Source organism: Strix aluco, chromosome 26 (assembly GCF_031877795.1).
Source record: "Strix aluco isolate bStrAlu1 chromosome 26, bStrAlu1.hap1, whole genome shotgun sequence".
Lineage (NCBI taxonomy): Eukaryota > Metazoa > Chordata > Aves > Strigiformes > Strigidae > Strix > Strix aluco.
Genome location: NC_133956.1, coordinates 574223 through 598038, shown reverse-complemented (window position 1 = coordinate 598038; position 23816 = coordinate 574223). Strand labels below are relative to the sequence as shown.

Genomic DNA, 23816 nt, shown 5'->3' with positions numbered 1-23816 from the left:
CTGGGAGGGGACCCGTCCCTTGGGTCGAAGTCCCGGCGTGGAGGTGGGTGCTGGTGGGGGCAGGAGGAGCTGCGGGGTTTTGGCCGTGCCCCAGCGCACGCAGGGCTCTTCTCGCGCGCCGAGATGGTGGGAGATGAATGCGAGGAGGAAGGAGGCATCCGTCCCGGTGACACTTGAACTGACAGATTGCTGATTATGATGATAGATGGCACTGTCTCTTCCTGATAATTAGCAGTCGTTCCTATTTAAACGTTGCTCTTCCTCCAGAGCCAGGCTCTTTTTAACATTCCCTGGGTACCGCTCTCCTGCCGCCTCCTTCCCACGCGGGGAGGACGGGGGACACGTGCCAGCGAGGCCGGGCTTGTCTGACCCCACCACGCCGCTGCCACGGGAGCATTGGCTTGTCTCAGCCTCATCAGCCGTCACAGCAGAGACGGGGCCACGCAGCCTCTCGGCAGTAAATGTCCAAACGAGGAAGGGGGAAGGTGATGGATTTCATGTCTGAGGCCGCTAAGTGGGAGCGCGGGGCAAGAGGAGGGGACGCAGCTCTTTGCTCGCCCTGAGACACGGACCTGCCAGCGCGGCCGGCTGGACATGCAGCCAGCACGAGCACCATGCAATAAATGTTTTATTTTAAAAAATGCCCCCATATGAGGCAGCACCTGCCAAGTGCTGAGCCCTTCCCTGACTGATCACTGCTGCATCTCGCGTTTTACTGTGTCTCAGACATAACAGCTTATTGATCCCTCCCTTGTCACCCGAGCACAGTGTCCTCGGTTACAGCGTGCTCTCCATCGGCACGGGGGGGACCTGGGGCGCGGGCCCGGGCTGGGCAACCGGGGTGCAGGGCTGGCGGTGGGAAGCTCTCCGGGGTGCAGGAGCCGACACCAGCACCACTCAGCCGTGGGCCGGCCATGCACAGCATGACAGCTGTGCTGTTTGCTGTGATTTTCCAGACATTTTCCAGAGCTAGTTTTCTTCCTCAAAGACACTGCGTGTGTCAGAAGCTGGTAAGTCTATTGCTGGATACACAAGACACATGTACAATTGCAGACCAGGCTGTAATTTTCCCCTCAAACCTCCAGATCAGGGAAGTCAAATTAGACAGAGAGAGATTTTCTCTTGTGCAGAAAATATTCACAGTCTGGTCAGCTGCATCAGCAGAGGGTGGGGGAAGACGGAGCAGCAGCTTCAATGTCAGCCCGTGCAATCCATCACCACAACAGGGCAGTCGTAAAACTGTGAGCACTGAGTTACAAAGACAAAGCTCTGAACTCAGACAGGGCAGGGAGGGGCTGACACCGCTCAGAGCAGCAGCTTGACCCAATAAGACAGAAATTCTGCCTCCGTGGTGGGCACCGCAGTGAACTGCTCACGTGTGGACCCGTGGTGGGACAGCCGGGGAACCCACTCCCTGTGTGGCAGAGAGGAAGGAGCCCCTTTTGTGCCGTTAATTAATGCCAGCTAATTATACAGGTGTGTAACAACTCATTTCTGGGCAATTACCTTCCTTATTTTTATTTTTTCTTCACTCTACACACAAGGCATCAAGTGAGATGAGCTCAAACCTGCCAGGGCAGACAGGAGAAGGGCTCCTGAGCCTGAAAGCTGGGACCAAGGCTTAGTCCTGGGAGGGGGCCCAGAGCTGCCGGCTCCCACGGGTAACCAGCCCCCAGCAGCACAGGGGTCCCTGGCACCCCCGTCCCCAGCCAAGACCCTGCCAGGAACGTCACTGAAGGGAGGTAAAACCATCACCCGCGGACCACAGGAGGCACGAGTGCAGATAACTGGGCAAAAAATACATCTGCTTGGCTGTGACTTGCAATCCGCTATTCATAACCCCGCTTCAGAGCTCTAATTATTTCTTTATAGTGCCAATATAGCCCTGGCCGGGCTCCTAGTGAAGACTGGCTGAATTAATTGATCGACAGAAGGCAAATAGACTTCACCCATTTTAAGCACCCATTCAGTTCCCTTCTCCGAGCAGCTGTCACTGCTGTCAGCACAGCGAAACGAGGCCTTTGTACATGTTCTTTGGCATTAAGCAGCCAAAGAAAAAGAGAAGAAATGTGAACCAGTGAGAGTCGCATTGAATCATTTCTAAATATTATTGTTTGTGCAGTGTTTGCATTTAACATGCTGGCCATACACTGCTTTCATTTCCTCAATTAAACAATTAATTGCATGCCTTGAGCACAGTAACTGCAGCGTTTTCCCTCTGCTCAGCAGCGTCCCCGCACTTACACAGCAACACGTGTGCACTGACAGCCCCACTGCCAAGGTTATCTGGTCCTCAGGGTGACGGGAGGGATTCCTGCCCGCCCGACGGTCCAACCGATGGACCCTTCTGTCCACAAAACACACACGCTCTGCTCGTGAAGTGACGGGTTCTTCCCCCTAACAAAGTGTCAATAGCAAGAAACCACCATCCTGAGTTCAACTGTTGCTGCCACCTCTGCAGCAGGAGCGAAGGCTCTCATCCTCACACACGTGCTTTTTAATAAAACTGCATCATTTCACACCTCGCTGCTACTAAAACTAGTCCTTCCCTGCCGCCCTTGCTGCAGCGGTACTTCTCATCAGAACCCCTGAAATGACCCACACAGACAAGCCAGGGCAGAACGAGTGGTTGATTTTACTTAGGTATTTAGATATCTCGTTATTGCAATCTTCAAACATAATTCAATAAATACAAAATTAACAAAAATGTCAATAGATCTTTATTACCATTTATTATTATTATTATTAACTATTCCAAACCAACTGTGATTCCCTGGAGATGTCTGACTATAGTTCAAACATGAAATGTACACAGTGTCCCTTATGATATTATATTACATTTGTTTCAAGCTTATAAAAATATATATTGACTTCTCAAGTATGTATTTACAGTATATAACATGTGGTTAATGAATATCAAAACGCATCTGGAGATGAACCAACTTGATTCCCATTTTGGCTTCGCGAAGGGGGGGCTGCAGGTGCTGGGATCACAAAACCACGTGTCCTGCCCCCTCCGAGCTGCGGCCGGAGCTCCCCCCGTTCTGGCTTTAGAGGCTCACGGCCCCGACAGGCCACGGGACACGCCGAGGGGTGGGGGCTGCCTCCGGGCGCTTCCGTAAGAGCGGCTTAGACACACACACTCTGCTCCTCTAACTCATCGGGGCTTCCCCACGGCCGAGGGAGGAGACAGGAGCCTTCCACCATCACAGGGGCTGGATGGGCAAAGAGACTGAAAGAGTTCTGAGGCATTTCCCTCTGTGAAGCAGCTTCAGAACAGTGTTGCTAATTAATTTAATTATAAGGCATTGAATACTTCCCCAAAGAGAGGTGCTGAGAGGATGTAAGCTAATTTTAAAATCATAACTATCTATAGCTTAATCTGCTCAGTTTATTGTCTTCAGTGTTGATGAGGAGCTCAATTAAAAGTGTTTATTGTTGCAACAAGCTAGGCTAGAAAGCATACTGCCATTATGGACTTTTCTTTCTTGAAGTAGAGGCCAGGAGAGCAAATATCTCGTTTCTGCTGAGTTAGAGCATGGTCCCATCCCCAGAACCACCGTCTAAAAGAAACGGCTTTCTGAAACACCACAGCCACGTCCCTCACCAGAGCAAGTCAGAAAAGTAATTAAACACTGAATTTCTTTTGGGAACAGCGAGAGAGACTCAAAGAAATTACACCTTCAATTCTGATTGTGCTGGAGAAGGTACTATGGGAGCCCAATTCAGTGGGGAAACACTAAAGAAATGATTGAAGGGATCAAGTTGGTTCAACTCCCTGCCTAGAGAACTAGAACAGACTTTCTCTATAGATAAAATGTAAACATAAAGAGCGTAACGAATTGCACTTGATCCTTGGGATCTGGCATTTCTACCAAATGAAGGGTTCGGTTCACCATTATTACTCTTCTGGGTGTAAAACAGCAGATGACAAGTGACCCACCAGACCGGACAAGAGCCAAACTTGAAGACAAATTATTTTCGTTATAAAACTAACCAAGTGACATTGGGGAATGTCGTTTAAATGGCTGAGGTGGCAGAAAGGAGAGAGCTTGTTTACCCTGGGGAGCAGCAAACTCCCCTGCTGCCAGGGCGGCTCCATCGGTGCCCACAGAGCGACAGCGGCTCCGGGTCCCGCAGGACGAGCGCTCCGGCCTCCAGCCCTGCACACGCGTGGCTGCGCTGGCTCACGCTCCCGGGAGCTCAAAACCTGTGAGGGGGAAGGTGTCCTTGTCCGCGCCGGGACCCGAGAGAGGCTGGGAGCATGTTGGTGCTCACCACAGCACTGCCTGGGAACACCGGCACGGGGCAGAAAATTGATAAACTGACATCAGCTGGCACCTTCTTGAGACCACTGGTTGGTGAAATTCAGGCAGAGTTCTGATCTCTGATGCAATCAAGCTAAAATATCTGAAAGAAGTGAAATCTCGTCAGTCCTGAGCACCCCTGGACCCAGCTTGGCCAAGCAGCCGAGCCAGAAGAGCCCAAGGGCCGGTGAAAAGGAAACCACTGCGATGAGGCGTCACTAGGCAGGAGCTGGATCCCTACAGCAACGTGTCCTGCGGAGGCGCCCAGGACAGCCCCCAGCGCCCATGGCCGCGCCGCTCTGCCCGGCCATGGCACTGGGAGAGCAGAAGGAGGCCCCACGAGAGGCTGCCTTAGGGCCCTTCGCTCCATTGCCATTGAGATCCTCATCCTCTGGGAGCAGGCTAATAGGAGCGTCTGACTCAAACAGATTTTTAGCCGCACTGTGAACATCCCACAGTATTCATTCCCTTTGTAAATCTGCCTTTCATCATTAATAATTCACTTGCAATACTTACAGATGATAATAAAAGGCCTACAAAACTGCGCAAGGCTTCAAAGACCCATTTAATTAACTAACTTCAAGGAAACTTGTATTATTAAGCTGATGCTATTTATGTCTTCCGTCAGGGACCAGGCCTGCATCAGAGGGAACTGTCAGTGTGCAACAAAATAAAGTGCTGCTATGTCCAGGTCTGCCCCGACTGCACGGCAGGATTTCAGGGGTCCCGCAGGTGCAACGGTCAGAGCGGACGCTGCCAAGGGGGATGCTCCAGCGGGGCTGGCAGCAGGGAGAGCCCAGGCTCTGCCCCCGAAGGCAGCGAAGGCAAGATGCAGGATGCTCTGCCCACAGAACTGCAAGGCAGGAAGCAGGGAAGAGGCCAAAGCAGCAGCAGATGCTTCAGCATCAGTCCCGCATGGGGCTGTAGGCCCCGCCGGCACGTGGGCAGCAGCGTGCTGCCTGCTGCTGCTCCGGTCTGCAAGTTCCCACCCACTGCGGGGCTCCAGCAGCGAAATGAGGGACGGGACCTGCACAAAAGGCAGCGAAGGCCGAGAGCATCAGCAGGGCAGCCCAAGGGCTCCACTGCTCGACCTCTCTTGGCCACGGCTCTCTTCAAAGCTTTTCATTTCTTTCTCTGAAATGGTCTTGTCAAGAGAGCCTTAGAAACATTCAGCACCACTTGCTCTGCACTTTAGTGGAGAATATTTGGTTTTGTTCACCAACTGTGGTGTCAAGATTGAGGGAAGTAAGTCTTGGAGCAGAAGGGACGTGGCTGGGAAAGAGTTTCCTTCAGCACAGCAGATGGGGAAAGTCACCTTCCAGAAGTTGGGCACTAGGCGTGAGCTGTGCTCCAGTCTCTAAAAATAAAAGCAACAAAAGCTCCTTGAGGGGTTGCTAGAACATGTCAGCTTGTATAAAAATACCGATGGATTTCACCAGCAGGACGCTAGATACGAAAATGCTGTCAGCTCTGGATTAAGACAGTGCGAAAAGGTCCGTCCACCCTGTTAACCTAATTACCACGTGAAATGGCATCGTTACAGTTTGACTCATCTTACAAAACAGTGCTAGGGAGAGCCACATCCACCTAGGCATGTGCACGCGTCCCAGGAATCCTTGGCTTCCCCGGCACAGGGGACAGGAGGCCCTGCTCTCTTGCCATGTGGAATGACTTGTCTGGCTTGACTTGACTGTCAGTGACTCCGACATCCCACCTGAAACCGCGTGGTCTCAGGGGTCTGGTCCGGGCGGGGCCGGCCGGCCGCCTCCTCCCCGGGAGCTCCGCGCCTCTGCAGGGGGGCTGCTTCACACCTGCACGCCTCGGCCATGCATCTGGATCACCTGGGCCCGGAGGGTCTGGATCCCGCTCAGGATGGTCTTCTGGTGCTCCCCCAGCGTGATCCCCAGGCTGAGGACGTCTCTGCAAAATGAGCCCCGTGTCAGCCGGGAAAAACAAACCCGAGCGGTAAAACGTCCCGACACCAACTGCTCCAGGCAAGGGCAGCGCAGGTTTCCGACCTGCCAGCACGAAGTCCCCAACCTCCTGACCCAGCAAAAGCGACACGGAACCCGAGCAGGAACCCAGGGGTGAGAGGAGCCCGCAGCACGCTAGGCGCCAGACAGCCCCCGGCCCTGCCACCCCACGCTGCCCCACTACGGGCTGTCAGGGAACTGCCTTAGATTTGGCTCTGCGTTCTGGAAGGGACAGACAACACCACTCTGTCAGAAACGAGAGGTTAAAGTCACAAACTCCAGGTTTAAATCTCAGCTTCCAGAATCAGCAACCGAGACACACAGCACAGGCAGCCCAACCCACGCCCATGAGCTCTCACGGATGGGCTTTGGAAGGTCTGTCCCGTTCAGTGAGGCCTGACCGCGACTGCAGAGCGGAGCTCGCTCACGCTGCGCCCAGCGACACGAGGTTACAGCCAGGAAACCAGTTCACTTACTGGGCTGTCATCCTGGCCACCGATTCCAGGTAGCAGTAGCCCGCAGCAGTGAAGTTGTCTTTGTACCTGCCCATTTCTATCGCTTCCAGCCACTCGCCAACGGAGCTGAAGGACGGGAAGGCCGAGAAGGTCCGCTCGGTGAGGGGGATGGATGCGCTGTGGGACCTGCCGACAAAACGGGGCAGTGAGGACGGAGCAGGGCACGGCGGAGAGGGCGACCGGCGGAGCGAGAGGGTGGTCACCTGGTGCACGTGGAGCTGGGGCACTTTGGGGGCTCTGGGCTCTGCACCAACTTGCTCAGGACGTTGTGGATGTGCGAGAACTTGGGTCTCTGGCTGCGGTCCTTCTGCCAGCAGTCGAGCATGAGCTGGTGGAGGGGTGGCTGGCAGTTCACCGGGGCGGGCAGGCGGAACCCGTCCTCCACAGCCTTCATCACCTGCAGTGGCGGGAGGGCGGAGGAGGTGAGGGGACAGGGACAGGCGTCGCGATGCAGGTCGCAGGCAAAGCCCTGGGGCAAACCTCCCTCCTCATCCCCAGCCTGGGAGTCGCAGCAGCTCCTCCGCGCACTGCGGAGCCACCTGCACGCCGTTAGCAACGGCACTGTCGTCATCTACCGCGCGGCCGCCGGGACTCACGTCCTGGTTGGACATGTCCCAGTAGGGCCTCTCGCCGAAGGACATGACTTCCCACATGACGATGCCGAAGCTCCACACGTCGCTGGCCGGGCTGAAGTGGTGATACTGGATGGCTTCAGGGGCTGACCACAGCACCAGGCTCTTCCCACACTGCAGGGGCAGAGGGGGAGAAACGACACGCTGGCACGGCGGGACGCAGCCCACGCACGCGGCTCCCGGGTGTTCGTCCTGCCCTGCCCGGCACCGCAGGGCGGACACCGAGCAAGTCCACGTGCCACGTGCAGGTTTAGTACTGAGAGAAAACTTTTGCCTCAATTTGTTTTAAAATGGCCATGCAACTGTATGCTACATGGGAGTGCGAGTCCTGAAATATTAATGGGAAAGGAGACTGTCTCTGGGAAGAGCTGATGAATTTCATAATTAATGTTTAATGAAAACCCTTTCAGAGCTGCTCAAACACACAGTCCCTGCACCCTGGCTTGCTCTCTAATTAGCAATCCCCGTCTCGGCATCTGCAGAGCCCTCTGGATGCACTAGAGGAAGCAGGTGACAGACACCGCAGCTAATTGTAATTAACAGCGGGGAGACCTTGACCCCAAAGCCACGGCCTCGCTGCACCATGGTGGGAGAAGCCGGGGCTGCTGCTGGGCTGCCCACGGCCCCGGCTCAGCCGGCAGCTCCGCGCGAGAGCTCCCGGCACGGCAGCCCCGGCTGAGCCACGGCCCCCAGGCAGCGCTCGCCCCGTCCGGCGAGGGGGTGTGCGCTTCGGCAGGACTCTTGGGGCCGGCGGTGCTGAGTCTGCCTCCCTGCCACTAGTGGTGAGGGCTGACCGAGTTTTCCAAGACTCCTTCTGCCACCGGCCTGCTCGGAGCTGGCAAACGACCGCAGATCCGGGCAGAGCGTGGCCAAACCCCACAAACAGGCTCTTTGGCCCCGGACGCCCACACCCCGCACCGGGACACGGGCGCCAGGTCCCCGCACACATCAGCTGCTGCCTCCTTGGCGCTGCCCAATGCTCCCTGCAAACACTAAGTGCTCACTGGATTGAGAAATCAATGCTCTTTAAAATATTAATGCCTGGCTAATGCGATGCGCTAACAGCCCCAGCTGATACCGAGCGACTGCAGGGTACCGAGCAAAACACGTCTTATTGCTCTGCACTTAAAAATGCATCAACGTGCCCTCAAGTGAGACACGCTGAAGTGGTGTGTGACAGAGCGGGGAGGGGGAGGCTGCAGCGAGGGGTGGGGGGTCTCGGGGTGCCGGCCCAGCCCGGGGGGCAGGAGGGGCAGCCCCCGCGCCCACAGGCAGCTTCTGCAGGCGCTCAGGAGATGAACGGGCTAGCAGAGCTGACGAGGCATAAGTGTGAATGTAGCAGGACTTAAATTCTTAATTGAAAACCATGAATTTCATTACAAGTGATAAAACGACGTAAGGAAGCCCGAGGCTGCCAGGGCTGCCTCCAGCCACCCACCGCCTCTCTGGCAGCTCGCGCAGGGCTGCGGCCAGAGGGAGAGTGGAGCCGGGCAGCTGCTGCGAGCTTCCCCGGCTGAACGGTCTGATTTCCAGCTGAGAAAGGAGCTGTTAAGATGCAGAGCCCGCATTCATACATGAGGAAGGAAATGGGAGCCTAAGAAAAATACTGGTTCTGGAGTAGAATTGCTACTTGTCTTATTAACTCCACCTGTGGAAGCTCCCTGCTTTGGATCTGATCCTCATTCAGCATTCGGAGCAGGCTGCAAACCTCTCCAGTGACACCAGCCCCAGCCCAAGCGCTCCTGGCCACGGCCGTGCGCTGCAGCCAGGGAGATCCACCTCTGCAGGGGTTTTGCAGCCGTTCTGTCAGCATTTTGCTTTCAGGGAATGTTGAAAATAGAATTTGGAAATGCAGCTTACCATGGTGGAGAAGATGGTCTCCATCTTATCCTCCTGTGGCCGTCTGAAACCAGTGATTTTGCAAGCCAGGCTGCTGTTCACGAGGACTTTGTGGGCAGCCAGGCTTTTGTGTATGTAGCCCATCTCTGCCAGGTACTTCATGCCAGAGGCAATCCCCTGCAACATGCAAACGAGCTGGGTGGCCGTGAACTGTCCCTCGTGTTTCTGTAACAAAGGAGGAGGAAAAGCCAGCGGTGAGTAACACCCAGTCCGAGGGGACACTGCTGGCACAGCCGAGCGCCGGCGCAGCCCCGCAGTCACTCACCCTGAGGAAAGAGTCCAGCAGGCCGTTCCCCATGTACTCCATCACTATCATCATGGTGCTCCCTGCACGGACAGACAACGAGCCCCGCGTGAGTCCTGCCCATCGCCCGGGCAGCTCTAACGCTGTTAGAAACGTGGGTGCCAACCTCCCGCGTGGTCAGCCTGCGCTGCCGGGCTGCCACGGGAGACAAGGGCTTTAGCTCAGTTTGCAACGAGCAGCGGGTCCGAGGCTTTCCCGTCGTTCCCAGTGGGGATCCCACTGGATCCCAACCAGATGGTCCGTTTATCAGGACACTGAACCATGTCACAGAGGAGGACAGCACTGCCCCGTGAAAGCAAGAGCAACCAGCTCAGCCCAAGACTCAGGATAAATACTTCCTTACCCAATAAAAAGGCCAGTTAAAATCAGCATGTGTGCTCACGTTTCTTTGGATTTACATGAATATCTACTTAACTACAGCATCCGCAGACTAGTTCAGCGCACACTCCCATGAGAGCCAGGAGCAGCCAGTGTCATCTGTTTTACCAACAAAACCTCACTTCAATTTGCTTTTATTAAGAGCGCACAGTTTTGCGGCTAAGCCAGTCCTACTACCTGGATTTATTAATCTAGCTGTAAGCCTTCTGTTAATCACCAAATCGCTAAAATAGCCAACACATGAGGAAACATCCCATTTCCAAAGAGCCAACAGTGCTGCAGCTCTGGCACCCGGTCATCGCTCTAAAGCAACAGCTGAAGCGCACTGCCCCGTGTCGTCCAGCCTGGGACCCCCCCACCTCTGGTGATGACCCCCCCCACCTCTGGTGATGACCCCCTCCAGGCGGATGACGTTGGAGTGGTCAAACTGGCCCATGGTGCAGGCCTCTGCCAGGAAGGAGCGCTGCTGCTTCTCCGAGCACCCTGCCCGCAGGGTCTGGATGGCCACCGGCAGCTCCCGCTTGCTGGGCAGCTTCAGGCACCCCCGGCAGATCTCTCCAAACTCTCCTGCGCAGCAGAGACACGAGTTAAACCGCACCCTGGGCAGGACGTCCCTGGCAGCCCCCTGCTTGCACCCCGCCTCCCCAGAGGAGCCCCCATCGCCCAGATCCCTCTGCCACCTCCAGACCATGCAGGAACAAGCGACCTCCCAGCTGGCCTCAGGCTTCCTCACAGCTTTCGGTACCATTGTGTAAGGGCGATGTTTTACTGAGCTGCTGCAATGCACTATAAAGACAGGTTTTATATATGTGTGTGTATATATATATATATATATGTACACAACTGCTACAAAGCAAAGGGCAGCAGTCCTCCTCTGGGGAGTCAGCTTCCCTTTAGGGTATATTTTCTTTGCTTTGGGACCGTAACGTGCATTTCTGTAGCATGACTGGTGTGTCTTGCTGCGGAGACAAGCAAGACTTTCCCATCGTTAATCAGAGGATTTGCCAGTCCATAAGCTTGGGAACGCGGAGCCCGGCAAGGCTGCAGCTCCCCCGCAGAGCCTGTTTCACCACCTTCCCCCACCTTTGCTGAGCACACAACCCTTCAAACAAGTTTAGTATCAGCATGTGATACTAAAAACGGGTGATAATGCACTGTAAATTCTTCTGCCTCTGCCTACACCTCTAAGCCATTCTCTCCACACTCTGCTCAAGCGCATGTTGCACTTTTTCCCATGAAAAGAAGATAAACCCCCAGCCACCGAGTTCCCGTTCCTGGGCCTGGCCCCCTCTGCATCTCAGCTCGGCACAGGCCAGGTCTGTGTCCTACGGAACGGAGCCTGCGTGGCCAGGAGGGCTCCTGCAGAACATCCCGCTCTGCACAGCCACGCGCCTGACAACAGCAGCTACCAAATTCATAACATAAAAGGCCAATATTGGCTTTACAGCAAAAAATGTGTAGCTATGAAAAGCTTTATTGATTTGAAAGCCAGGTACTTGTTAGGTCAGCAGTGAGACAAATGCACTCCCAAATTCCTTCTATTTAAATGTCTTCCTGACTAATTTTTCTTGATTTTTTCAAACACCAATTTGCTTCTGAAAGGTATGTGGGGTTACTCTCAGCTGCTTCACTCAGCAGCTACAAAGATAACCTCCTCTTCTCCTCAGTGTCCTCTTCCCTTCAACACTGTCCTTTAAGCTGGCGGGCAAGCCCTTCCCTCTTCCCTTCCTCCACCTCTTCTTTTTCTGCAGCTGAATTTATCTTTAGGAAAAGAAACGACAAAGAATAATCGTGTTTCCCATGTTCTGGCACACATTAGCGATTAAGGCTCTAGGGCCCAGTGAGGGGATTTTAATTTGCTTTTAAGTTTTAGGCAGTGAAGATGATGAAAATCAATAAATCATTAGGTTCACATATTTATAAATAGTTTTCATGCTGCTGTCAAACTGCCCAGATGCAGATAATTGCTGATGCTTTCTGGTCTGCGCTTCACTCGGTTGGCTGTACTTAGTGCCTCAGAAAACCGGCCGGGAATGCGAAATCAAGCTCCTGAGCAAAACACTCACCAGCCCCACTCCCATCTCCCCGCTGCCCCCCGGGACAAGGGCAAGAGCAAAGGTCGCAGCACTGAGGGTGCCGGAGGACGAGGAGCAGCTTTGGGAGACGCCGGCAAGGCGGGCAGAGCCCGCGGGCAGAGCGGGGGGCCGGCACGCGCCCACGGCACCACGGCTCGGGCAGCACCAAGGTGACGGCCCCGCCATGGCCCCGCGTGCCCGGCGCTGCCACGGCTCCAGCTGGGGCACGCACAGCCCGGGCATGGCCACCGCGGCACGGCCGCCGCTGGGGAACTTGCCTGTCCCAATGATCCTCTCAATTTTAATACTGGCATTATCCAGCTCTTTGGCGAAGAGGTGCACGGCCTGCATGGGGTCTTCGCAGGTGTCGGGGTCGATGTACGTTCTCCTGGTCGGTATTTTAACTGCAGGAAAGGCAGAAAGGGCGTGTGAGAAAGGCTCAGCAGAGCTCCCCCCTGCCTGTCCTGGGAAACACCCTCGCAGGTTATCCACCTCCAGGTCTGCTGGCAGGACTAACGTGACAGCAAAAGTCTCGGCTTTAAGGTTCCTAGGAAATTTCCTGTGGCATTAAATGAACCTACTCCTCTGCTCCACTGCCACAACCCCTGGGTCAAAGGGCAGCAGCTCTTTCACTCTAGTGCAGCTCCCTCCTGGCCAGAGCCTGTCTGCCACCCGTGCTAATCCTCAAGTATCCAAATCATCTCCATTTCCAAGAACTCTAGAAGAGAGAATTACACTCACGAACAGCTGCCATATTCCAGGTCCCCTCAATTTGCAGCATGGGCAGCAAAATACCTCCCAAAATACCACCCACAGGCACCTAATGTCTGCTGCACAGCGAGCGACCCTGCCCAGGAGCCCGTCCAGGACCACACAGACAAGGCTGACCCGCTCATGGGAGCCCTCGCAAAGCTCCGGAGCAGAAACAGCCGCCCGCTTGCCAGGGCTTCCTCAAAACTCTAATTCACGTTTCCTGAAAACAAACAGCCAAAACAACGGCCGAAGCCCCTGCGAGAGCGCTGCAGCGTCTCCTCCTCTCCCTGGGCAAGGCAAGGAGGACGAGGGATGTTTTGCATGAGCTGCTTGGCCCGTCCAGGACCAGCACACGGGCAAACGGCAGAGCCCTGCTGCCCCTGGGGGGGGTCACACCATGCAAGGCTTCCCCCTTCCACCTCGGCTCCACCCGCCCTCCCAGGGCCAGGCGGCTGCTGCGCTCCCCTCACCCTGCCCAGAAAACCTTCGGCAAACTCCCAAGGGCAGCTCAGCAGCGCGAGGCCCTGCAAAGCCAGGAGAAACAGCCGAGCTGCACCCGAGAAGCACGTGGGCTCTGCTGCTTCTGAAATGCTTCAGGGAGCTGAAGAGCATGTGTGCGCTTCAGAGGCATATTTCAGGAGTCAAATAAACTCATCAATCCTGACATCTGAACTTCCTTTGACAACTGTTGTCTGTAAAATTATTGCTGCTCAATAATCAAGAGTAGCCCCAGAAAACAAAGCTGTATTCTCATGTAGCCGTTTGTGAAAAGCAGACAGAATAATTCATACGCCCTGTGGAAAGCTGAAAGCATCCCCGACTCCTTCGGCACGGCAGTGACCTGTGTGCGGGAAGGACGGACACTGGCTTATGAAGCTGTCAAGCCCACTGCCCCCAGAGAGCCTCGCTGTGCCGAGCCCCTGCTCTGGGATAATGCGGGATGACAGCGCTTCAAAAGCAAGGACTCGGGGCTGCTTTGTCAGGAGCAGGGTTATTAATAGCAATAAATACAGGGATCCCCACACAGTGGCCAGGCTTCACTTACAGTGGAAGTACAGTTCCTCGTCCCCATCCTGGCTGGCTTTGCTGTACCCGCACTGTCTGCAACAAGAAGGAAGACACGCACCATTATCTGGGCAGCAGCCTCTTGCAGATACAAGCCTGAAATCGCAGCGCTCGGGAGCGGAGTCCAGCCCCACGGCACGAGGATCCTGCTCGCGGTTCAACCCAGGTCCCGCACTCGGAGCCAGCGCCGCTCCCGGGGGCAGCTCTGCGGGGGCTTCGCGTCGGCCCCCTCCCTGGCCCCAGCCTCAAACCCCCTTGGCCTGAGCCGCGGCTCAGCCCCGCGCTGCCCACCTCCTCCAGACCATGACGCCGATCACCATGGACACCAGCACCGTCAGTCCCGCGATGGCCACCACTGCGATGATGAGGACGGGGTTCTGCTCGCTGGAGGCCACTGTCACTGCAGGGGGAAGCAGAGTGGGTCAGCAACGCGCCCCGGGGCAGGTCCAGGGCACGGGGCAGCCCCAGCCTGCGTCCTCCAGCAAGGCTGTGGAACGATTCACCCGCAGCGCCAGGCTACTTTTCACCATCCTCACAGCAATTCACACTCTGGTTCAGTTTTAAAAGCTCGAGCTGTTGCAGTCAGACCAACACGCAGGGCAGCGCTGCAGGTGTGGACGGAGCAAACCCCGCGCTGCCACACCAGCCTCCTGGCTTTGTTAATCAGCGCTGAGGAAAGGTTCCTGTTTATCGGAGGGACATATTAAAATTTATGACTTACAAATAGTTTTCCTTCATCACATTAATCCCTTCCCTTCCTGCTTTTGCAAACAGGGGTATTAGAAAGCTACGTTCTATATAAAATTTTTATTGGCTTCAATTCATTCTGAAAATGTCTTCTGTGTGGCAAATGGATGCAATTTAAAGCCCTGTTAAACACAATCTGTGAGAGTCGTACTGAGCCAGCCATCTCAGAGCTTTCATTTCCAGCCAGAGTGGGTTATTAAGCTGAAGCCCTACCATCTCTCCAAGCCCTCTTTCAGTCAGTGAAATAAGATGCTTCTGGACTATAGTTATGAATGGAAACCGAAAAGGAAAAGCCCCAGCCCACAGCCCTGATGCTGGCTGACCTTATCCAGCCACGCGGCTAACAAGCCAAGTGCCTCGCGAGCCAGGACGGCAGCGGGGGTGAGCAGCCGTCTCCCACCTGGCACACGTGTCCAGGGCCAGCGGGGCGTTCGGGCCGGCCTCGCCGCCTCTGCGCGGGCTCGCCGTGGGCTGCGCTGCTCTGCGGAGCCGGGCAGGGTCCTGCCCTCGGCAGTTACGCCAGCAGGGACCAAGGCTGGCTCCCTTCCAGTGCCAGCGTGGTGGCCCCACAAAAGGGACCTGGTGAGATCTGTCCCAGCACCAACATCACGCCAAGGCAAAACAACCCCCAGTCACTCTGGCTCTGCCAAGCACGTCCTTGGGCAAGCTCAGTCCAAGAGCAGAGACAGCCCATCCCCAGGCTCTGCACCAGCGAGGAGCCAGAGCCCGGCCGCCCTCACTGACGCTGCGCCGAGACGAGTGAGGACAGACGCCTCAGGACAGGCAGGCTGGCAGGAGCAACCTTGTTAAAATCAAACAGCAAAATGCAATTAAAAGCAAGTCCTGGGAAGTACCTGCTCTTAGACCCGGAGCGGCAGAACCAGAGGAACAGCCGCTGCTCCACAAAACCGAGAGCATCTCGGGCAGGACCCGCAAGCAGCAGCATCCCCCCGGCTCAGCGCATGGAGCCCCACATCCGCAGGCGGGTGCGCGACGACGAGCCTGGCCCGCACTTACACTCCGCCAGCGTCTCCACTTCAATACTAGGGCTGTAGTTCCCGTAGTCCGGCGAGGAAGATGTCCGGATTTGGAAAATATAGAGGGTGCCAGGCTTCAGGTTATTGACCGTCACGGCTGTTGATGTGGTTTTCACGGTTGAGTAACTTTGATCTCTCTGATCCTGTGAAATAATGAGATACCCGAGATCGAGCGGGACTGAGCTGCGCCGGGGAGCAGGCACAGCACAGCTCTATCTTCGCCTCGCCTCCGGGTCCCATCAGGACAGTCTATCTAAACATAAAACCTTCAACAGAAAGAATACATTTACTAGATGTCTCATTAATAGAAATTACATGGAAAGGTCACATGAAATGGCAGATGGAGCCAGATGATCGCTGCAGAGACAGGCAGAGGACGTGGCGGTGGGGAGCAGCTGTGCCAGCCCGCACGGCTCCTTTCCTCCCACCTGCCCCGCGCTGGGGCTTGGCTGCTGGAACCCTCCGGCCGCTTCCTGCTCCCCTGCCACGGCCGCTCAAGCCCTGGAGCAAACACGTGTGTTAGCACAGGCCGAGTCACCAGTCCTGCTCCCTGGGATTTTATTCCCTTGCCCAGCGACCTACAGACCCCTCTGCTTCAACCAAGGAAGAGCACGAGGGGCAGCCCCGCTCCTGCAGCCGGCGAAGGCAGGGTGGGCTCCGGGGACGACTCGCGCCGCTTTTACGTGCCAGAGCAGCAGATCCCGGTGTCTCTGCTTCCCGCGGCTGCAAAGCAAAACAAGCCCCAGCCCTCCCGCGAGCTCCTGCAGAACCTCCCGCGCTGCTGCCCAGCCGCCACCGGAGATGGTTTTCTCAGCCATGTCGGGTACTTCTGTGCGGTCCTGGACTGGGCTTGTCTGAGGCCACTTTCCGCCAGCAGCGGGGCCAGGCCATGTCCCGCGACCTCAGTCCTGGCCTCTCTCGGTCCCAGCCCCGGGAAGGTCCCAGCCCCGTGGGCCAGCGCCGGCAGCAGCCACACACCGCACTCCGGGGCCAGGGACAGCGCTGCGAAATGCATTTGCCATTTGATATGCTTCTCCCCTTGAATCTCCATAGCTAAAGCGTGGCTTTAAAAGCAAAGATTAGGAACGAAGTTGATCTTCATGTCAGCATCAAGAGCCCCATTTCAGGGAATAATTGCTAAACTATCGTTTGAATTCTCTACCCAAGCAGGACGTTTCCTCATTTCACATGCCCTGAGTATCTTGTTGCTGCAGCCCATTTGCACAGGAATTACCGTCTTGGGCTTCAGCGTTCGCCCTCACCCACAGATTCCTCCTTTCAAATCTATCAGATGCTGAAAATCACATTAATATGAATCAGCTTCAAGGTAGCTTGTTTCTAAATACAGAACGCCAACATGTCACCTGCACAGTTTGCTTGACATGTCATCAGTTTCATAACGAGCCTGAGCACATGCAGATAAGGTAATTTGTGGAACTGTGTCATAAACTGCATTTATTTTGATTTAGAGCATTGTCCCTGCTCTCTGCCCACCAGTATTTCTTCTAAAATTCTCAACCTACCACACCTGTCAAATAACAGCTATTTTTAAAATTAAGAGACTGTCATGAAAACGTTTGCCTGCGTCCCCTCCTGCGTGGGAGGCCATTCACAGCTCAAAGTCACGGGTTCAGTGGCCCTCAGTCCTAAACCACTGAAGACAGAAGGTCCAACCCTTTCCCAGTGAGCAGGGTAGGAATACAGGTGTCACCTCGTCAAAGATTTAGAAACCCAGTATGGCCTAGCAGGCCCTGTCTAGCTGGCTAATGGCAAGCACCCAAATCTCAGACTTCTAATGTCCTTGAAAAAAGCCATCCAATGCATTAAAAAAAAAAAAAAAAAATTAGCTTTACTTTTTCTCCCAGGGAGATGTCAACATTACGACTGGATGAAATCTTGCTGCACAGATGGGGGAAAAGAACCACTAATTAACATAAACTCTACAAATAATCCAAATTTCCTGAAACTTGCATAAGCAGACTGCATAACACCATTGGAGAAGAAAAGACCTTACTGGTCCCCATTTGAAGCGCTTCTCTCACTTCCTGTGCCAGGGAAATCTTCACAACGGCACTGGCCGCAGACGCGCACCCTCGCCCTGTCCCACTGCTCAATCTTCATGTGGCCAACGGTGACCGGGAGTGGGGGCACCCGCGGAACACCCGCACACACACCCCTGTGGAACACCCACACACCCGCCCCCGCGGAACACCCGCACACCCCCCTGCGGAACACCCGCACACACACCCCTGTGGAACACCCGCACACCCCCCTCTGCGGAACACCCGCACACCCCCCTCTGCGGAACACCCGCACACACCCCCCTGCGGAACACCCCAGCTCCTGAGGGAAGTAGGCGGCAGTCGGCGGGGAAGGGCTGGGGCACGACGGCGAGCCAGAGTCGGTCCCCAGGGCCTACCTTCTCGTAGTACTTGACCTCGTACTCGGTGCCGTTGGGGGTTGGGAAGCCCGGCTCCTGCCACGACAAGGAGATGCTCTTCTGCTCAACTTTATCCGTGCGGATGTCGGTGACAGGAGTCGGCGCTGAAAAAGCAAAGAGGAAAGCCGCGGGTGACTGCGGCGCTGCCGGGGGCAGAGCATCCCTCCTGCTCCAGCAGCACCCTGTGCCTCCCTGCGGCCAGCAGCACCCAAACCCCCCTGCACCGGCCCGGCACAGCCAGCCAGGGCTGGGCAGAGCCCCGGGACACGGCCAGCGACGCTTCGGTTCTGAACAGCCAAGAGAGCGCAACCAGGAGATCAGAGGTTACAAGGAATTTTATCTCTACCCTCTCAGCATTCATCTGGGCTGCGAGTCCCGTGTCAGTTGTGGTAACTTCATTTCTGCTCCTGCCCTGTGATGCCACAGTAAAAACTTCACTGTGCTGCTTCTGCAGACACTGGTTCCCTCTCTCTGAACCAGGACTGAAATAGGGAAAACTCCAAGCTGGTGATCATCCGAGGGGAGAAGATGGTGGTAAAATACAACGGCTTTGTAATCTGTGGGCAGTTAGTAACGCTCCGCCTGAGAACAAGCAAAAATTCCTAAAGGCACCCTCCACCCACGTTGCTGCAGAGGGGACTGAGTGCCAGGTAACGTCCAGTGCTCCGAACCTGCTCCTCAGGATTTCTGGGAGATGCAAAACACAGTCTCGGAGCAGGAGGGCTTGTAGGACATGCCAAGGCTTCACCTCCAGCCACGCTGGCAGAGGCTCTGCCCCGCGCTGCCCCGGAGAGCCGGGAGGACGCGCCACCCGCTGCCAAACGCGCAGCCCCCCAGGAGCTGGCTGGTTACTTCTAGTCAGCACATGCTCCGCGCTGAATCTTCCTCCCTGGCATGTGTGCTCCCGTTTAGTTCATCTCCCTACGCAAGATGCACTTGCCAACTATTCCCGTTCTAACCAGGTTTGGCTCCAAACGAGCTGGCAGCTCACAGTCCCAGCCACCCGCGGGCTCGCTGGAGGAGGGTCTGCCCTCCTCACCCCGCTGCGCCCACCTCCACCTCCCCAGAGCCTCCTCTGCGCCGTCTCCTCCTCCGACCACCTTCTCCTGCCTTCGTGCCGCTGTGCTGTGCTCGGCCCTGTGCGGCTCCCGCAGCCGAGAGGCAGCAGCGCTGCCTGACCAGGCTCCCCACCTGCAGGCAGCATCCCCGCAGCCCCTCCGAAAGCCTCTGCCTCCTGCGCCAGCTGAAAGCCACAGCCAGGCCCGTCAGACTGTCTGCAGCCCCCCCAGAGCCCGCCCGGGACACGGCAGCGGCGGCTCAGGCGGGATGGTCTGCCCGCGGCCGGGGCGCTCGCCACCGAGAGCGGGGAGGACGGGGCTGCTTGGCACCGGCCAGGACGTCGGTGTCTGTGCTGCAAAGGTGCTATTCAAGAAAGACGCTAAATATTTTAGTAGGGAAAATAAACTTGGCACTTGATGCCTTGATAAAAGCTTCTGTTGGAGTCCCTTGTTCTGCTTTGGATTGATTAGAGAGAAGATTAGGATTGATTAGACAAACTGACCTCGCCAGTGGCTGAACATGCCAAGTGAGGCCTTCACAGCTCTGCCGGGGCAGTGTCACAAGCTGCCCTGGTCGGGGGGCAGGAAGTCTCCTCTCCAGCCGAGGAGAGCACAGGGAGCGGCAGCGAAGCCCCCACGACCACGGCTGTGGGCTGCCCCGGCTCAAGGCTCATCCCGAAAGCACCAGGGGCCAGAACACAGCAGGGTGGAGGGGCTGCGGTGATTCGCCCGCTTACACCAGCGGCCCTGCAGCGGGCACAGTGGAAGCCGCACGGGGAAATCAGCTGTTTCCAGCTTCTCCCACTTTTCCATCAAATCAGGACGTTTGCTGGACCCTGGCTACGCCAGAGACTCCTGTGGAGAAGAACAAGCCCCTGGAAAGTAAACTTAAGTATCTGTGGAATTTTGTACTTTTTACTCAGCTCATTAATCTTTGCTGAAGAAAAAAGTCCACCTGATGTTTTATTCATGATGGTTTGCTCCTTGATTCCAAGTCCCTTCTGCTGAAGGAGCGAGAGGACGCGAAGGGCAGCGGGGAGCCCCCACACCGTGCGAGCCCACAGCTTCCTCCTCGCAGCCTGGCTGCGCCGCCTCTGGCCTTTTCAGAAGAAATTCTCCAAACACACTGGCCCGAGCTGACCTTTAAGGACAGCGAATTGCCCACGTGTAAAGGAGGGGGAGCAAGCTCACCCCGGCAGCATGAAGCGAGGCAGAAAGGTTATTAACGCTCCCGCCAGGCCAAGCGGGACGTGTCCGCGGCACAGACACATGCCGAGGCCTCGCCGCCTCCGCGGGGATCGGCACAAACGGCAGCACCACGGATCCTCACAGGCACCCGCGGAGCGAACCTCTCCTGCCCACGGCAGCCTGCCAACACCTCACCGCTTTCGGGTCTCCCGCATTTTTTGCCCACGCTTTTCACACCCCTCCCGCCCAGCAATCCCACGGGCGCGTGGTGCTGCCGTCCCCCTCACGCCGGCCCGTACAGCAGCGCCCACGCGCGGCAAAGCCTCCGCTCCTCCGCCAGAGACCTTCCACCCCCCGGGACCAGCAGGAAGCCCCCGTCCTCTCGGGACACTTCAAGCACCAATAACGAGTACAATCACACTTTTGCCCCAAACCTTGCAAACTGCTCCTTGTTCCCACTTCACCTGAGCCAGGTTTAGGCTAGCACAAGCTGTAATATGGCATTTGCTGTCAGGGTGGAGTAGTGAGAGTGATTTTCATATGCAAGAAGTGTTTCAGCAAGATAAAAAAATTAAATATTCTCGACTTTCTTCAGTCTCACAAACACAGGCTGACCCACACGCACAAACAGGAGCGCACACGGGCACGCTCACAGCTCGCGTCGCTGGGACAGCGGGGTAATCCCCACCACGAGCCCGCGGCCTCCTCACCAGTGCACGTCGCCGCATGTTTTACGAAACGACAAGTGACCCAGGTGGCCGAGGCCAGCCCTGACACTTAACTGGGTTTTGCTCCTGTAAACTAAGTTAAGTGCTCCTTGCTGTTTTATACGATGCCCATCAATAAAATATCGCCCAGGTGCCCTCCTGCATCTCAGAACATAGCAAATGGACTGAAGAAACCTGGACGAGTGGTCCTGACTGTTAAAGTCGTCACGAAAAATCACACTCACTTAGTGATGGCTGTAGAGCAGAACTCGTGGTACATGCCAGAAAAGCAGGCACTAGCCTCAAACATGTTTAAAAGACATTAAAAAAACCCACACAGACTATAAAGCATTTCACACTGTGGAAAAAAAAATGTGTTTCCCATCAATATTTTAAGCTGCCCTAACATTGCCTCTATTCTGAAAAAGCAAACATTAAATTATTCAGCACCCTGCCTGATTTTATAAACTCCTTCCCGCTGTATGTGGGTTTACTCCTCTTAATTAACCACTGTACCAGCAGCAAAAGCATAAACCTAGGTGTGGGCAGCGTGTCCCTGCGCTGGACGACCTGCTGCATCCAACGCCCAACGGGGGCCCTTCGGGAGGGCGAGGACGAGCGCTCCGAGACGGAGCTGAGCCAAGAGCGTCGGCCGGCCAGGCAGCAGGACGGGCCCCCCCGCCGCCCCGGGAGCACTCCCCACACCTTCCCGGAGCTGGGCGGCCGAGCAGACACCCAGCGAGGGAGAACAGACCGTGCCCGTCCGCCGCTCCCCGCAGCGGGTGAGCTGTGCCGGGACGGCCAGAACCCGCCTTCGCCCCCCAACACCGCGGCACCGCTCGTGCCGGGGGAGCCACCGTCCCCGCTCCGCCACCAGCTCCAACACCCCAACGCAGAACGTGCGCTGGGCACCGTCCCAGGCAGCTCCTGCCCCAGGTCCTTCTTCCCAAAGCAGAGAAGCAGCCTCACCCGTTACCACGCAGCTCTTCGGGTGGGTTCTGGCTGCACGGGGGGCAGAGACCCCTAGCCCCAGGGTTGGCTCATCCCGGGGACCCACCGCCGCTCCCGGCTGGGCTGGTGCTGCCGCGCCAGCACCAAGCGGGCACAGAGGAGGTGACTTCGGAGGACCTAACTCAGCACAGACCGCTTCTCCAGCCTCGGAAAGGAGAAAGCATTTTGGCACTGGCTGCGTTATTAATCTGCAACAGATTTAAAAGCCCTTTAAGGTAGGAGCTGATCCCTGCCGGGAATTCAAATGACATCGTCCCAGAGTGTACATTTACATAGCTAATGCAGCTCTACTCCTGCAGGTAAACAGCTCCGTTCCCTCCTCAAACACTTTTATTTAGTCCCATGCTGGTGCCAGATTAGAAAAAACACAGTATTAATTTTGCCTCCTGCAGACTAAATAGCATCTTTTCTTTTCCCCTGCAAATACAGTGAACAACTGCTAATTCCCTCTTGTGACTGCTGAAGGGGAAGGGCAGTGCGAAAATGCACTCGGAGCTATATTTAGAGGAGCAGGGATCTGACAGCTAAATGGGGTCTTGTTTCTTTGTTTAATTTTTCCTCTGAATCTGCATATCTGCAGCCAGAGCTTCCCTGCTGCTGCAAATGACTTCCCCGAGACCATTGCATCGCAGCTGCAGAGGAAGTCACCGCTGCTTCAGGCACCCCCGAAGTCTCCTTTCTCCTTATCTCCAGCCCCCCTGGCACTTCTGTGATGGGCTCTGATGCTGAGAGGCCCAGGGCTCAGGGCTCGGGGCACGCTCTGCAGAGCGGCTCCACGCACCGTCCATGCCAGCCGTGGCTCCGCGTCCCCCCCCACACAGGCCTCCTCGCAGTGGGGGCTCTCGCCCAAGAGGGTGTTACAGGCAAACCAGCCTGAGAAGCCGCCCCCCCAGGGATGACCTTCTGCCCCTTTGCTGGTAGTCCCAGGTTAGTCGCCACTTCTTGCCCTCCGAGGGACTGGGCCGCCCGGGCACCTGCGGCTCCAGCCGGGCACTGCCCCAGGAGGAGACACCTTCCACAGCAAGAAATAGAAGTGTTTCAAGAAACTTCCTGAGCCTCAGCTGCTCAGCTAATTCCGAGCCACCATCTGTATCCGGAGACTCGACAGCTTGACAAGAGACATTGATTTTGAACAGATTACAAGATTAATTATGCCATATTCTTTAGGCATATTTCAGTTCCTTCAGGAGCACACAGCATTGAGTAAGGGGTCAAGATTCCCACTTACCCAGAGGAAAAGCTGTATGAAACAGGCCAGCGGCGAAGGCAGGGGTTGGTATCATGGACTTGTTGCTTCGCTCCCTACAGAGGACGGGGCACTTGCTGCCCTTTCCCAGCCTCGTCCCCAGCTCAGACCTGAAGCTCCAGGTGAGGAGGCAGCTCCTGAGCACCAGTCCCGCTGCCCTCTGCCCACACCAGGCAGGGGCCTCCGGAGGAACAGCTCGTTATTAGACCTCGTTAAGCTCGCCCCTCCCTAGCTGTACGCTGGCTCAGGAATAGCCTGAGCTCAGGAGACAGAAGATCTTCCCAGAGCTAAATCCATCCTTGAACAGCAAAGATCCTAATGAGGAATGACACCTCCACTGAAGAGCAGTCTGCGGCACAGCATCCACCCAACGGAATCACAGAGTTATTATATGAGGGAAGAGAAAACAACAACACACGCAAAAACATTTGATCAAGTGGTGGGAAAATTATTTATAACGAGATCAAAGTTTAATCTCTTC

At 55.9% G+C, this 23816-nt stretch overlaps 1 protein-coding gene across 2 annotated transcripts in view; it reads right to left on the bottom strand.

Annotated features, from left to right (window-relative positions):
* Positions 1-2626: 2626 nt before the first annotated feature.
* EPHA10 (EPH receptor A10) overlaps positions 2627-23816 on the bottom strand; it is a 40622-nt gene continuing 19432 nt past the window's right edge. Inside the window, exons 6-17 of one of the 2 annotated variants that reach the window (XM_074850764.1) lie at positions 18105-18229; positions 15666-15828; positions 14193-14301; positions 13882-13937; positions 12362-12487; positions 10390-10575; positions 9592-9653; positions 9288-9491; positions 7392-7541; positions 6999-7192; positions 6757-6921; positions 2627-6227 (exon numbers count right to left, since the gene is read on the bottom strand). In XM_074850764.1, coding sequence (XP_074706865.1) covers positions 6113-6227; positions 6757-6921; positions 6999-7192; positions 7392-7541; positions 9288-9491; positions 9592-9653; positions 10390-10575; positions 12362-12487; positions 13882-13937; positions 14193-14301; positions 15666-15828; positions 18105-18229 — 1655 coding nt within the window. In that variant the 3' untranslated portion in view covers positions 2627-6112. Of the gene's footprint in view, positions 6228-6756; positions 6922-6998; positions 7193-7391; positions 7542-9287; positions 9492-9591; positions 9654-10389; positions 10576-12357; positions 12488-13881; positions 13938-14192; positions 14302-15665; positions 15829-18104; positions 18230-23816 lie in introns of both variants that reach the window. The other variant, XM_074850763.1, reaches the window with a different exon arrangement.